The 15,456-nt window shown below is 38.4% G+C and overlaps 2 protein-coding genes across 4 annotated transcripts in view; one reads left to right on the top strand and one right to left on the bottom strand.

Moving 5' to 3' along the window:
* Positions 1 to 8,547, top strand: part of bach2b (BACH transcriptional regulator 2b) — a 105,547-nt gene extending 97,000 nt beyond the window's left edge. For all 3 annotated transcript variants that reach the window (XM_004564708.5, XM_004564709.5, XM_004564710.5), the window contains one exon: positions 1,545 to 8,547. In XM_004564708.5, coding sequence (XP_004564765.1) covers positions 1,545 to 2,042 — 498 coding nt within the window. In that variant the 3' untranslated portion in view covers positions 2,043 to 8,547. The remainder of the gene's footprint in view (positions 1 to 1,544) is intronic.
* A 1,287-nt stretch (positions 8,548 to 9,834) lies between these two features.
* Positions 9,835 to 14,898, bottom strand: gja10b (gap junction protein alpha 10 b). Its single transcript, XM_004564711.5, has 3 exons — positions 14,461 to 14,898; positions 12,970 to 14,382; positions 9,835 to 11,926 (listed from the first exon to the last, which is right to left on the bottom strand). Exons 2-3 carry the CDS (start codon positions 14,359 to 14,361, stop codon positions 11,888 to 11,890), a joined length of 1,431 nt encoding a protein of 476 aa, XP_004564768.1. The 5' UTR covers positions 14,362 to 14,382; positions 14,461 to 14,898; the 3' UTR covers positions 9,835 to 11,887.
* Between the last annotated feature and the right edge of the window lie 558 nt (positions 14,899 to 15,456).

Here is a 15,456-nt window from a genome sequence, read left to right on the forward strand (position 1 = left end):
GTTTACATATAATCACCTGATGTCCAGCCACACCTTATCAGCTTCTCCATCTCCAACCTTTCACCCACTTTTAACTAGGGCAAAGGTTACTTCATGAAAACCACTTTATCATATTTTTATCTTTTCTATGTTATTCTCAAATTTATAGATTCCGTTACATATGAGCATTCAGTCACATATCAATATAGTTCATTTTTCATGCAGTTTATGCAATCTTACTTAGATTTCATTAGCTAATTCTTACATTGATTTTTAAATATTCTCTTTTGATTCAAATACATTGTTCTCTTCAAAACTCCTTGTTTGCTGTTCACAATGTATTCAGTGCAATTTCTTTTATTAAATCATACATTTAGGTCAGACATTCTTTTGGATCAGTGGCTCTTTGGTGTCGCTCACTGCCATCCTACAGACACCCCAGATCAGTATTACGGAATGAAGTATAATTAACTATCAGCAAAATCACAGATGAATTATGGTTCTGTGTTCATCTATTACAACACATAATACCATTTCTTGTGTTCAAAATCATGTAATGTAGCCGCACACAAACAGATAGGATATCTATCTCCTGACATTGGACTCGTCTCTGTGCTTGTCCTGCTACACCTCAGTGCAGCCTTCGATGCTATTGACCATAATATCCTATTAGAGTGATTAGAGCATGCTGGTATTAAAGGTACCAGACTGCAATGTTTTAAATCATACTTATCTAACAGACTTATATTTTTTCATAGAAATAGAGTGTTATCTTTACATACTAAAATTAATGATAGACTTCCGTTAATGCTTCTCTTAAACTCTATCAATAGAAGGCATAGCATACATTTTCTCTGCTGTGCAGAGTATCTATCAACAAAGCCAGATAACACACATAATGACCTTTAATTTCCTGCATCTAAATTCAGATAAAACTGAGGTTATTGTACCTAAATATCTAACCAGGCTTACTCTGGATGGCAGTACCTTGGCCTCCAGGAACACCGTGAGGAATCTTGGATTTGTTTGAGGATCAAAATAAAGAAACACAAAAAGAAGACTTTGAGGGGACCATATGGATATGTCCGTCAGTGTGCATATTAAACAAATATGTAGGACTGCTTTCTTCTATTTTGGCAATATCTCTAGAATTAGAAACATCCTGTCTCAGAGTGTGTATTTGTTCTTCACTCATTCTGTGTTAGTACACTAATCTGCGTTAAATCAGTGTTAACATTCCCAAGCCTGACTGGAGCAGCCCAAAAGCCATGGTGAGTTGGGGTTGACTTAAGACACAGTCTTTCATTGCTGTAGTTGTAGGTTTAAGTGACTGACTTTGGCTGAGATTGTCATCTATTTGCCTTACTGAAACAGAAATCCTAAGAGGAGTGCTGGGCAAAAATGCACAGAAGAGAAAAAAGTAGTTTGTAAAAAGCACGAGAATGAATGGAAAGTTCAACAGGCAATGAGTGGAAAGCTTTTTTGTAGTGCTGTACTCTTGTGCACAGACTTATCGATTGCATCTTGAAATGAGTCATAACCTATGTATGTGTGTCTGTGTGTAGGTGTGTGAGAAGGAGAAGTTGCTGACTGAGAGGAACCAGCTAAAGGCATGTATGGGTGAGTTGTGGGAGAACTTCTCCTGCCTGTCACAGGAGGTGTGCAGGGATGTTCAGCTCAGCCCCGAGCAGGTCCAGTCGTTACACCACTACTGTCCCATGCTGCGCCCCGCCATCTCCACTGCCAGCAACAACACTGCCCACGAGCCCAAGGCCTCCCTCAGCACCAACACCACCACCAGCATTGACCTTACCACCCACTCGGGCTCAGCCACACCAGAACCAACCTTTCACGGTTCACCCGGGCCCTCGGAGAGCGACCCTGACGTGGCTGTCAGAAACAGGGCAGACAAAGATACAAACGGCCAAGACGCCACCAGCTTGTATACAAAGTCAGGGCCACCGGTGGAAAAATCCAACCAGACGGTAACGGTGGATTTTTGCCAGGAAATGACTGACAAATGTACAACTGACGAGCAGCCGAGGAAGGACTGTACTCAGTAGTGGTCGTTCTCTGTTTTGTTTTCTTTTTCATTATTTAATTTTGCTCTTCTGACAAACCCTCTCTCAGGGTTGTTGAGACAGTCAGCATCTGCCAGTGTTCAGTGAAAAACAAGCTTTGTTTGTATTTATATCTTTTTTGACGGTCGACACTAAAGTTGTCTTAACAACAGCAATACTGTTCTCCAGGAATTCTCCTATTACCGTGACAGAGTGGAACTTCTCACCAAACCCTTACGATGGTGCTATACTTGCCCCGGCAGCAACCTCTACAGTGGAGACTTTGTTCTTCATGTGTCACACATCACAACTCAAAGTCAAACCTCATTGGACCTAAACTGCAGCTCGCTTTGTCTCTCTGCATACCAGCAGTATGTCAGTTCCTGCCTTTGTCTTTTCCTCTTCTCTCCTTGCCACTCTGTCTCTCTCAATCTCTTCTACCTCTTTCTGTCTCACTCTGCATCTCTCTCTCTGTCTGTTTCTTCTTTCACTATATCTGAGTGACACTTTTGGTCACAGCAATTCAAACTCAGGAAGAAAAAAATCCTCTGAATGTTCAACCTAATTCATGAAAAATGAGAAAACGGCTTCTGTACACACGGAAGTTGCAAACTGTAAAATGTTCATATGCAAAAATGTCTTCAAACGTCTCTCATTTGTATTGCTGTACAGAAGAAATTTGTACAGATTGTAACCGAAAACATTCCTCCTATGCCTTCCACGTGGAATTGAAAGGAGAAAAAAAAGGCTTTTGCAGGCAGTTAAATGGCTATTTTTATTCCCCACTCATCAGCAATACCATTGTATTTGGATGTTGTACTGGTGACTTTCAAGTGCTTGTTTGGCAGAAGTGTATATAGCATGATGACTGTAACAGTGATTTTGTACAGCTAGACGCCTAGATGTTTCTTTTTCACCGGGGTTATAACAAGGGAAAAATTGTTGCTTTGCTGTTTCCTGTCCTGCCTAACGAACGAGGGGAGCGTTCTTATACTCAGGAGATCAGCTCGATACACATTTAGACACAGTACACACAGGCACGCACACATCGACACACACATTTTGAGCCCCTTGCATGTATAATTGAAGATGTGTTTTCGAGAGCGTGGCTCAGGCTGGCTCTTCTAAATCTTCGACACCTCTTTAAATGTGAAAAAAAAATCCTTGTGTTTTCTTTTTGTTTTTTAAGGAAACGTATTTGTTCCCAGAACTTTAATATATCCTATTTGTTTATACACAATGTTGTCATTTGATGATAGGAGACAGCAAAAAGCCTCTCTGATTTTTTTTTTTTTTTTTCAAATTTATGTTGATTACGATAAAATTGACTAATGAAAAAATGAAAAAGCATACAAACATAAATCACGCACTTTTTTCCTGGCCCCAAGTAAGGGTCTTTACTTCAGACTGCTTAAAAGTCAGAGACTGGAGCACTTAAATTGGCAAAAAATATCTATGAAGAATATGAAAATATGCCGAAGGAAGCTAATATTTCATCTTACATTTTTATTTCTTTAGAAATTGAATAAGCTAATTCAGTTCCTTTGACGTGAAAGCAGTGTGTGTGTTGTTCAGATGATTGAGTAGCAATCATATAAGATAGTAAAGTGTTTAACCTACTTGTGCATTTGTTTTAAACACCCTACTTTGTAATGTGCATGCATGCTACCTAATAGCTATAAACCTAGTTAGTTGGTTTAGCTTTTTTTTATTTTTTTTGCTTTGTGCATTCTCTCTGGAACATTCTGCTATAAAAATGCATTTTCACATTTCTATATATAAAGAATCTGAAATATGTCAACCCTTGCTAGAGGCAGAAGTAGCAGAGCTCCACACTCCAGTGCAAAGGTTGAATGAAAATGTTCATTGCACTTTAAAGCTCCAATCCAAATTGGCACTCCCTATTAGCCTAACAGGGCTGAAGTTCATGTTTTTACTGTAGTTTCTTTCAAATGTTTCCTATAAAAAAGCTATGCTTATGTTAAAACAGATGAGTATCTAATACAGTACTTTGAAAATGAAATTCCTTAAAAGCTAAACCTTAATGTTAAACTCATTTATTAGCATAGTTGAAAAGCTGCTCTGTTGTCACAAGGGGTCACCATAGCAGGTAGCGCCGCACACAACCTCAAAGAGGATCCGTGTCTCCGGCCAGCGACCTTTCACGCAAATGTACAATCAGTAACATTATGGAGACACACAAGCTTATTTGCATTTAATAGCTTACTTGAACAAAATATACTTGTTTGAAATTTTTATGAGCCACTGATGTTCTCACGTTTTCAAGTTTTCTCTGTTGTCTAAACAGTATTGCCCTATTTTACTGCTTCCAGGCTAGCTGAAAGCCATTCAGCTGGCTTTGTCATACTAGAAACCTAATTTCCCCATGCATGTGTGAAAATGCAATAGTTATGTAAGAAGTAAATTAAGTCATTTTAAAACTTTACTTTAAAGCTTTACATTTTTATTAATAAAACGTGTTTCTGTTTTGTTTTTGTTTGTTTTTTTCAAATAACCTGTAATACAAGATGCTAAAGAAATAGATTATAATTTTACTTAATAAAAATATGTTCCAGGTTTTAAGAATCTATAGCTAATTTGCCATCCGTAAACATTTCCTTATTAGGTTATCAAAAATTAAATAAATATTAGTGTCCATTTTATATGATCATTTGAACCTATTTAAGTGGGCCAGTAGCTTTTGATAGTGCTGTAAAAGGTATATGAAATGTATTTTATCAGGTTATACAGTGGTGCCCTCTTCCTGATTTCCTTTTTATATATGTTTGTCACAATTACACGTTTCAGCTCATCAAACAAATTTAAATATTAGACAAAGATAACACAAGATGAGAGTCTCTTTCTTCTTATTGAATCATGAACATGTGATGGACATGTTTAATGTTGTTCTGGGTTCTTCTGTTACCTCCTGGATGAGTGCTGGGAGGTCACAGATCTGCTCTTGGAGTCATACTGGTAGGCCTGTCACTCCAGTTAATTACTGTTCCATGTTTTCTCTATTTGTGTATGATGGCTTTCACCGTAGTTACAAAGGCTTCAAAATAGCTTTGTAACCCTTAACAGACTGACAGACGTCAGTTACTTTGTTTTTCACCATTTTCTTTAGATCTTGACAGTCTTTTAGCCAGCTTCACCTTGTCAGACAGGTCTGTCAGTAATCAGGCCTGAGTGTGTTTAATGAAACTGAATTCAGCTTTTCAAAAAATGTGGTAAATCACTTTTAATTCATGATTTAAAAAGAGGGGCAATTATTTTGGATAACTTTTCTACCTCTATCAATGAAATCATCATTCAGCTTACTCAGGTTATCTTTATCTAATATTAAAATTTGTTTGATGATCTGAAACAAGTGTGACAAATATGTAAAACACTAGAAAATCAGGAAGGCTTCGACATGTTTCTAACGATTTGTTTCAATTGTTCTCCCCGTGGCTCCGTATGTTTTCTTGAGGTATTCTAGATTCCTCCTCAGTTAAAATGTGGGCATGAACTGTGAAAGCCCTTAAAGACTGGTGACCTTTTCAGGGTGTACATCACACTCACCCTCTGACAGCTAAGATGGGCTCCAGCCCTGCTGCAACAATGAATGGGCTAACCAGTTGAGAGAATGGATAGATATTCCAGTTAACAATATAAAATAAAAACACAGAAAGGGGAAGAGTAAACTGTAATAATATATCATTTGACATCAAGAAAAGTAAATAATATTAATAATTGAATTGACTAAAACATGTCATTTAAATTTGTACAACTAAAGTGATTTATTCATTTTCTTAACCTTTTTCTTTTTTCAATTTTAGAGGTGACAGGAAATTCATTCATTTATTCATTTAATCGCAAAAGTCATTTCTAATGTCACTTTAATTTACTTTAGTGAACAGAATTTTAGCATGACATTTGGGGGATGTTAATATACCAAGCATAGCAATTAGCCATACTAGCCTTTTTGCTGATTTTGAGGGTTTTTTTATTGTTTTCTACCCAAATGTTTCGAGGATTGGGGCTTTAAAGATTGCATGACATTTTTCGGAGTTCTCCCCATGACCTTTACTGATGTAAATCCTAGATGTAGTTTGAATGATGACCTTGTTTGTAAGATAATTTCTGTTTCACAGCCAGACAGAGAAAGTGTAACTGTAGTTTAAAAACCTGTTTAAAATTGTTCAATCGTCCCTGTTTTGTACAAAGACCCACACATGCACACATATGATCACATACACGTACACGTATTGGCACAGAATGAGTGTGGAGCAATAGTGACTCCTCTACAACTGAGCTTGTTTCTTGTTTGTTGAACAGTTTATTTCTAATTTGTTCTTTTATTTGCGTGCACATATTTACTAAAGCAGAGCAGTATTTTCCCATGTTAGCATTCTGTCACATTCAAACAAGAGAACTAAAGCGAAATAATCGACATTTTGACATTTTCTACAAACATTATGCAACTCTTTTTCTAATTCTTTTGATTTGTTTAGAAACTGAGGAAACCTCTTTATATTGCTGTTTGCACACAATGAATTCAAACAGCTGTCTCATGGGAGACGATTAATTCCAATATTATCACAGAATTTCTCTGTGTTATTAATTTAACTTGACATTCCCATAGAGGGAAAATGAACGATGACACAACACTCCCCGTGCATGGTCCAAATTATGGGCATCCTCAGCAAAAATGGTGAGATAATTTAAACATCTTTATTTAACATCAACGCAGCACAGTTTGTACCATTGCTATCGCTAACACTGCTGTTTAAAATGCCACAACAACAAAAAAAAATGCTGTCTTGCCTCTACTGGTATCAACCCACACAGATGGTTTTGGTTTAATTTTGTCCAGATTTTAGTGCATGTGCTTTTCCCTGCACTCAACTATAATGGAAACAAAATTTCAGTCATTCATTGCATGATAATAATGCGATGATAAACTCTCAAACACTGACATGTCAAACCAAAGCTATCTGTAGAATTGGGAAATGTTTTATTGTTATTTGGGTGAACCATCCCTTTAATATCTCAGGGTGCCAAGCATTTACACCTGCTCTCTGCATTGTACTGAAGCAGACTTTTTTTTTTCTTTGTTTGTTTTTACCTGCTTTGTTTGTGCATCAAACCAAAATTTCCTTCAAGCGGTTTTGATATCATTTAACCTTCAGTGCTAATTGAAACCCACACCACTCTGCCCCGCCACCTCCACAATTTAAAAACTCACACACACTTACACACACACATAGCCACTCTCTTTGATGCTCCATTGTCCAGCTAGTGGCCAACGGTCTATTTCAGCCCTCTGTGGCTAATAGCACACAATGAATTAAACTATGCAGAACAAAGGCAGATGCACAGTCGATCATTCTCTGCATGTTCACAAAAAATATGAATTAGTGCAGCTTTAAAGTGATTGAACACAAGTAAAATGAATTATGAATTTGATATTTTGCTAAATGAACTTTTCCTGTATATTTTTTACAGTCAAACAATGTGTTTATTGCCATTACATCAGTTTTTAATTATGTGCACAATTTTGCTGTTGTTGTAGCTCTTTTTGGTTGTTTTTTAATTTTGGATTTGTTTTGTTTTGGGGGTTTGTTGTCATTGCTTCTCTGAAACAAACACTGGCTTTTTAACTCCAAAGGTTGTTCTATTGAAGAATACGAACAAAAACATGCCTTTCTCACAGATTGTTCAACTTTCTTGAAAAAAAAAAAAAGGAAAAAAATTCTGGTTTCCTGGTCGAGTGCACAGGTTGAGATCACTGAGTAGAGTATAAATATAGAATATGTTTACAAATAGGTGTCATGTCACATTTGATCAATTTTTGCCATGTAAAACTTGCTCGGTTCAGTTGAACCGATTCTTGGTGTTGTGGAAGAGACAGAATGAGTTTCCTCACCTTGTCTTTAATCCAACTATTGGGATGGGTCAGCATTACATGGATACAAGTGCACCTCCAATATTTGCCTTAGAACTTGCAGAGGCCATAGTTCACATTTAAGTGAAGCGAGTGTATGCAAGGGCCTGAGCCCCCATCCCTTAGTCACCAGTGCGGACTTTCTCACACTTATCTACCTGTGAAATCCTTCATACCTCTCATAACTGGTCAATGACTGTATCAGCAAACTGCATCAGGTGTTTTTTCTACATGCTTTTTACACAGATTATATGGATTATTGTATTAGTAGGTGCATCATTTTTAATGTAATAGCTCTTAAGCTTGTAGGTGTTGTTTTTTCTCTCATTTTTCTAAATGACTGTTTTGTGTTAATATTGTCAATTTGAAATTACTGTCATTTGCTTATTCTCTACTAAGAGTTCTTACCTAATTTTAAATGCTACATGACCCTAATTAATTAAATGACTTAATAACCATTGTAAATACGGTATTGTGAGAACCCCATTTTCATTCATTTCTATTGCTAGTGTTATATAAATGATTTTTTTTTTGTCTAGACACCATTTCTCTTTAAGAAATAAAGAAACATGCATATCATGTGTTGTGCTTTGTTTTTCTCTGTTTTTGGTCAACATTTGAGGTAAATGTCTCCTTACCTTTAATTATTCCACTCAACAATCTTTGTGTTTAAGCCTTTTCACTTAAAAAACACATTTAAATTACTTTAGCTGATAGTATGCATACATCTACTGCTAACATTTTTATATGCTACTTTAACACCAGCAGATTTGGGCACTGATCAAAAAAAAAAAAAAAGGTAAATCTGCATGCTGTGGCGACTGTAACTTAACTTTAAATTCAGTTTTAGCTAAACAGTGCCTGTGTGTGTGTGTGTGTGCGCGTGTGCGTGCGTGCGTGTGCGTGTGTGTGTGTGTGTGTGTGTGTGTGTGTGTGTGTGTAAATTCCCCACTCGTCCTGTGGGCAGTCTTCATCCTTCAAGCTCAGGTCCTCTGTTGTGCAGATCTCAGATATCATTTGTGGGATCTGCTGTAGCTGCTCACCCAGTTTGGGGCTTAAAGCCCTGACTGCAATCATTACCATGGGGACTATTGTTGCCTTCGACTTCCACACCTTATTTAGCACTTTTCTCTGGCCTTTGTATTTTGCTATTGTCTTGTGGTACTTTGTTCTAATGTTGCTATCACTTGTTATAGCTACATCTGTCACTGTGCCCATATCCCTCTGCTTGTCCACCACTACTATGTCCAGTTGGTTAGCCATCACCAGTTTGTCTGTCTGTATCTGGAGGTCCCACAGGATCTTAGCTCCATCATTCTCAACCACCCTAGAGAGCGTATCTTATTTTGACCTTGGGACTTCCAGGCACAGATGTTCCTGTATACTATGATAGACAGCTTTTATGGTGCTCCATGTATGCCCTGCCTGCTAGCATTGCACTTGCACTCAGCTGTTATATGCTTGATTGTCGCAGAAGCATCTTTATACATCCAGTACTGCCATGATTGGTGTCACAATGATCTTTCTTGTTTCATCCTGGATAGTCGTTCTGACACTCACTAGTACTGTACTGTAAGCCTCCTTCTTTCCGCTTACAGTACAGTCTCAGGATACTGGTATAGGAGTGAAACCCTCCATAGTAAGGAGCTTCCTTCTCTTGATGTCAGTGGTTTCTATCTCCTCCTTTTGCCATCCCAGCAGGGTATCTGATTATTATTAATCAGATTCAATTATTAGGCCCCTCTACTATGGAACTAGATGGGAGGTGTATACAAGAGTATGTAAAAACAATAATCAAAATACACATTCCATGGTTTCAAAAAATGATATGTAGCCAGCTAGCTAACTAGACAACTAGTAGTTTATTATAACATTTTTAAAATGTGTGGTATGCATTCACAAGGAGATATGGGAACCTAAACAACACAAAGTTCAAAGAATGTATTTTTCTCTCGCAGATGGTAGTGGTACCACGTGATACTATATCTTCAACAGTGACAGGCAATATTTTTTAGCTTCACTTTTGCTTTGTACACAATTATATAATACTAATAATAAGCCATAAACACCAATTCCAAGAATTCTTTCTCTTTTTTGCAGTTTCAGATTTCCCTATTTCCTGTTTATTCTGACAAATATCTTCGAAGACTTTTAAACTGATTTGATAAATACGTGCTTTGACACAAATAGCATTTGAATTCATGCCTGACTTCTCCAAATTCTCCAAAACTACCCACAAAGTAGCTCACAATTTATAGACAGAGCAGATAAAATAAGTACTGAATATGTCATTAATTTTCTAAGTAATTGTATCTCTAAAGGTACTATTGATATGAAATTCCTACTAGATGGCAGTAACAACCCATCAATTCCACACATACAAAGAACTCAGACCACGTGTTGATAAATTAGTGGTAATAATGAGAAATGATGCTGTGAAAATGTATTGAACACGCGGCTGAAATGAATTTAATACCTCTTACAAAAGCTGTTGGTGGTGATGACAGCTTCAAAATGCCTCCTGTATGGAGCAACTAGTTGCATGTATTGCTCAGGTGTGATTCTGGTCCATTTGTCCACACAGTCTTCAAATCCTAAACCAGACCGTTTGAAATAATGATACCTGCTGTTTCAAGTAGTCCTTGGACAACTTTTTTGATCATTCTTTTCATTCTTCTAGTAAATGGATTGGCACTTTTTCTACACTATCTGAGAACTCAAAGGGCTTTACACAACTTGCTTAATTCACGCATTCACACCAGCACTTTTTTCTTTGCTCTTTTTGTCTAACATGCACACGCATTCATGCTCCGATGCATCAGAGAACAACTTGGGGTTAGTATCTTGCATTTTTCCCAAGGATATTTGGCATGCAAACTGGAGGGATCAAACCACTAATCATCTGTTTAGCAGATTACACAGCAGATGGCCGCCCCTCCCTGAGCCTGGTTCTGCCGGAGGTTTCTTCCTGTTAAAAAGGAGTTTTTCCTTCCCACTGTCGCCAAAGTGCTTGCTCATAGGGGGTCACGTGATTGATGGGTTTTTCCCTGTATGTACAATTGTAGGACCTACCTTACAATATAAAGCGCCTTGAGGCAACTGTTGTGATTTGGCACTGTATAAATAAAACTGAATTTAATTGAGTTCAGATGACTTGGTTTACTGCCTGAGCTACATTCACCTTCTGTCTCAAATCTTGAGGGAAGCACTTGGTAGCGGCCGGTTTGTGGTGACATTTGTTCTTTCCTCTTTCAAACTATGCCCCCAACAGTGCTCACTGGAACCTTCAGTAATTTAGTAGTTTCTTTAGTAATTTCTTCTGTAACCAGTGTCATCAGTATCATCAGTTACCCATCATGAGATGCTTCTTGTGTGACATCTTGGTAATGAGACACCTTTTTTTAGGCCATTAGTTGGAACTGAAGTGGCAGGATTGCTTTCAGCTGGTGCCATGACTCTCCATGCCTTTTTGCTTTCTTCATGCATTCAGTACTTTCTCCCAATGCCATTTTTTCATTTTCACACATAGCTTAATTTCTGGACATCTATGATTTGATTTCTCGCATGAGTGGATTGGATGGGTAGTTACCGACATCTGGTGATGTCAACAAACCTTTTGAAATAGATTTATTTAGAAACGTCAGTATTGACGTTTTCAATACTTCTTTTATCTGGTGTAAACTTATAATCAAACAGTTGATAGGAATAGCAATTACACATTACATAAAGCAAATTAAGTGTCTCTTGGATGTGGAAAATAACTAAATTATTCATGCAGAAAACATACTGTATAAGCACACTGTGGACATATAATGTTGCTGCAGAGAAACAGGATGAGACTCTGTTTGAAATCAGGCTCCTTTGGCTAATTTAGAACTCCCATTGGCACTCGTTTGGTCCCAGAACTGTACTTTATAGTTTACTTTTTCATGATTGAAGACAGCTCCAGAATCATGCTCTGAAAAGGGAAAAAAATAGGTACAATGTATAGTTATTATTCTTGTCATAGTCATGATGACACGTTTATGTTTTGTTTTCTAACCTCAAGTAGTATATAGTAAATAGTAATGTTTGACTTTCTGCTAATATCTCAAGACTATCTTGTCTTGAACAGTATTAGAAAAATATATGATAGTGAGAAAATGTCTGTAAACAAGCTTGACCTTTGTTGTGGTTGAAACTGACAGGTTACTTATTTATTTTATTTTATATTACTCAATTCATAATGATCACTGGAATTAATGAAATAAAAAGGGTTTTCAACTGAGTTTATTCAAGTAAAGTTGATTGCTATCACTGACAACAGATTTCACCAAGGAAGGGAGGAACTGAGAATGATGTTGATTATTAAGCAGCAGGAAATGTAAAGTAGTTGTGGGCCAGCTAATGAGATTTTCCAACTGGATATGTAAAAGGGTATGAACTGGACTGGCACTGAGATCATCTGATCAGCTGAGCTTTACATTGTAGATGTAGCTGCATTTGATTTTCAATATTTATGTTTACTTTTTGACAGAATGAAATTAAAAAAATATATCTATGTGACTGGGTGTGGTTTGTGGCTCAGCTGCAGGAGAGGGGTGGAGCGATGGGTTTGGGATGTGGTGTCATGGGAGGCTGACCCACACAGCCTCCCCGGGTTGCCGTGACCTGACGGGTGTGTGTGGTGTGAAGCAACAAAGGTAGCTGGAAGGCTGCTCTAATAAAAGCAATGGAAAACACCGCTTGACTTGCAACGCTGTGTACTTCAGGAACTTCTCATTACAATCTATGGTAAATTTTTTCTTTGGTCATAACTCCATCTTACAACATCATTCGGACTAATTACACTTGAATTGACAAAAAAAGTGGAGTTGGAGGGAATTTAAGGTAGCTTGACTTGATCAGACAACAAACAAACAGTGTATCTATAACCAAATCTTTCAACAAACAAGTACACGCTAAATCACACATATGAGACTAAAAGCCTTTATTAATAGCCAAAAAGAGACATTAGCTTACCATGGACATCCTCCTCCCTCCAGCTGGAGGTGGTGGAGACACCACTGGACTCTCCCCCTCGCTAAGATGCTGGGATGCATTGTCCGTTCCACTCTGACAGTCTCCACTGTCAGACGGACTGGCCAGCTTGCCCTCCGACAGTCCTCTGGACATAAAACTGCATTTTCTGGCTGTGGGATAGTGTTCACTCTCCGGAGAATCACTCATATCGCTGAGCTCCTTACATACACTCACTCTGCTCTGCTTCCTCTGTGGGTTTCTAAGGGCTGCTGGGATTTCCATGTGGCCGGCCGTCAGTGTAGGTCGAGGCCCCACATAGTGTGGTTTACCAGAACCATGGGGTCCATTTGAGTCATCGCTGCTGCATGACGGTTTGCGATTTTCCAGAGTGTAACGTCGTTCCATGACACCCAGCTGGTGCAGACCTTGGATTTCAGCTTGGCTGGGGCGGCAGGAGATGCTGTGACCTTCGATACTCTGAGGGGCCACTAAGGCCAAATTCAAAGGCTGACTCTCTCCGTGAGTTTCAGGCACAGCAGAGCAGGTCATCTGCGTGAGCTGGATTAATCTCTGTGGTGAGGAATTTGAGAGCACACAGATCTGCTGCACCATGGAGTTCTTCTTTGACCTGCACATACTCTCATCATCCCCATATTTATATCCATACAAGATTTGTTTAATCCTCTTCACCCCCAAATGGGAAATCTCTAGGAGATTGAGGAATAAAGAAACTCCGGCAATAACCAGCATGAAAACCATGAAAATGTTCTTCTCTGTCGGTCGTGACACAAAACAATCAACGCTGTTAGGGCAAGGCATCCTTTCACATTTGTAGAGTGCAGACAGTCCAATCCCATACAGAGCAAACTGTCCTATAATGAAACCCACCTCCACTACAGATCTGGTCAAAATATGGAAAACATATGTACGCAGCAAAGAGCCCCTGAGAGGAGCTTTCCTTACTTTCTTCTGTTCATCTAATTTCCTGAGCTCTTTCTCAATTCTTTTATGGTCATCCAGGACGGGATCTGTACCTTCCAGCTCAGCTTTCAGACACGCTTTCTTCCTGTGTCTCTCCTTCTCAAGGGTCCTCAAATGATACAAGGCGTGACCCATGTAGACCAGAGAGGGTGAGGATACAAAGATAATTTGCAGGACCCAGTAGCGGATGAGAGAGATGGGAAAAGCTTGGTCGTAACAGACAGTCTTGCAGCCAGGTTGCTCTGTGTTACAAACAAACTCGCTCTGTTCATCATCCCAGACATCCTCAGCTGCGACGCCGAGCACAAGCATCCGGAAAATGAAGAGGATTGTGAGCCATATCTTCCCAACGATGGTGGAATGAATGTGGACCTCTTCTAAAATACTCCCTAATAGATTCCAGTCCCCCATCTTCTGTCATATTAATATTACCTGTGAACAAAAGAAAACTTTGTAGTTTGCAGGTCTTTCTACAAATTTAAATCATGCAGCAAAATGTACTTTACTTACATATTTTCTAGAGTCCTCGTCCCTGTGTGTTTTGGCATAAGGCCATTAATCAAATTGTAGATTCGAGTGTGGTGTAAGTGTGATATTTTAATCCCTTGGAGACAGACAACACCCTACTGTGCAGTCTGACTGACACTATTTTAAAGCTGGAAAGTAGGTCGGTTTGAAGCTATTGATCCATCAGTACCATGACCTTATAATGCCCTGAGGTTAGGTTCATCCTGCCACTTTTGTCAGGACACTAAACTAGAAATAGCACCAACTCAGATGCCAATACACAGCTCTGGACAATGTTTTCAGACTCATTACTTCTAATCTTCATGCAACCTTTTTCTAAATCTTGAACTCTAGGTTTTTGATAGTTTCAGGTTTTATGCAGTGAATGAAATGTGCCAGCATGCATGTCTTCAATAATCTTTCATCTTTGTTGTAACTGTTTTTATACTGTTTGTATAGTGTGCTAGCTAAGGAGCTAGCACACTGTCAGTTACACTATCACACCTTTTCACACAGGGCTCTGCGGGTTCCATAATAAACACTCTCATTTAGAAGCTGCATTTTTTGTGTTGTATTATCTTTCTCTAACATTTAGATTTGTTTGATGATCTGAAACATTTCCGCGTGACAAACATACAAAAAAATAGGAAATGAGGAAAGGCGAAAACACTTTTTCACACCACTGTAACGCGATGTGGAATTTTATTATTACTTAAAAGGACAAGATTGCAGTGGTAAAGTGGACAGAACAGAAATAACATAGTGCTAACAGAACTATCATCTGCATAGATAACATGTTAACGCAAACCTAGACTACAATCCAGAAGAGTCTTTGTTTGTATTCAGAAGGATAGGGATTTGTGTTGGTATGTGCCCAACGTTTATATTGTTAACTGGTAATTATGGGAGAGTGCGCCATTTTAGGAGTAACGAGAAAGTAAGTAGCAGTAACACAAATTACTTTCTCTTGCGAGTAATTTAAGTAATATATTGCATTAC

Source organism: Maylandia zebra, linkage group LG15, assembly GCF_041146795.1.
Source record: "Maylandia zebra isolate NMK-2024a linkage group LG15, Mzebra_GT3a, whole genome shotgun sequence".
Classification (NCBI taxonomy): domain Eukaryota; kingdom Metazoa; phylum Chordata; class Actinopteri; order Cichliformes; family Cichlidae; genus Maylandia; species Maylandia zebra.

Coding starts and splice junctions, on each gene's coding strand:
- gja10b (XM_004564711.5), bottom strand. CDS start 14,361: ATGGGGGACTGGAATCTATTAGGGAGTATTTTAGAAGAGGTCCACATT. Junction 11,927..12,969: donor GAGGGAGGAGGATGTCCATG/GTAAGCTAATGT, acceptor TTCCCTTTTCAG/AGCATGATTCTGGAGCTGTC.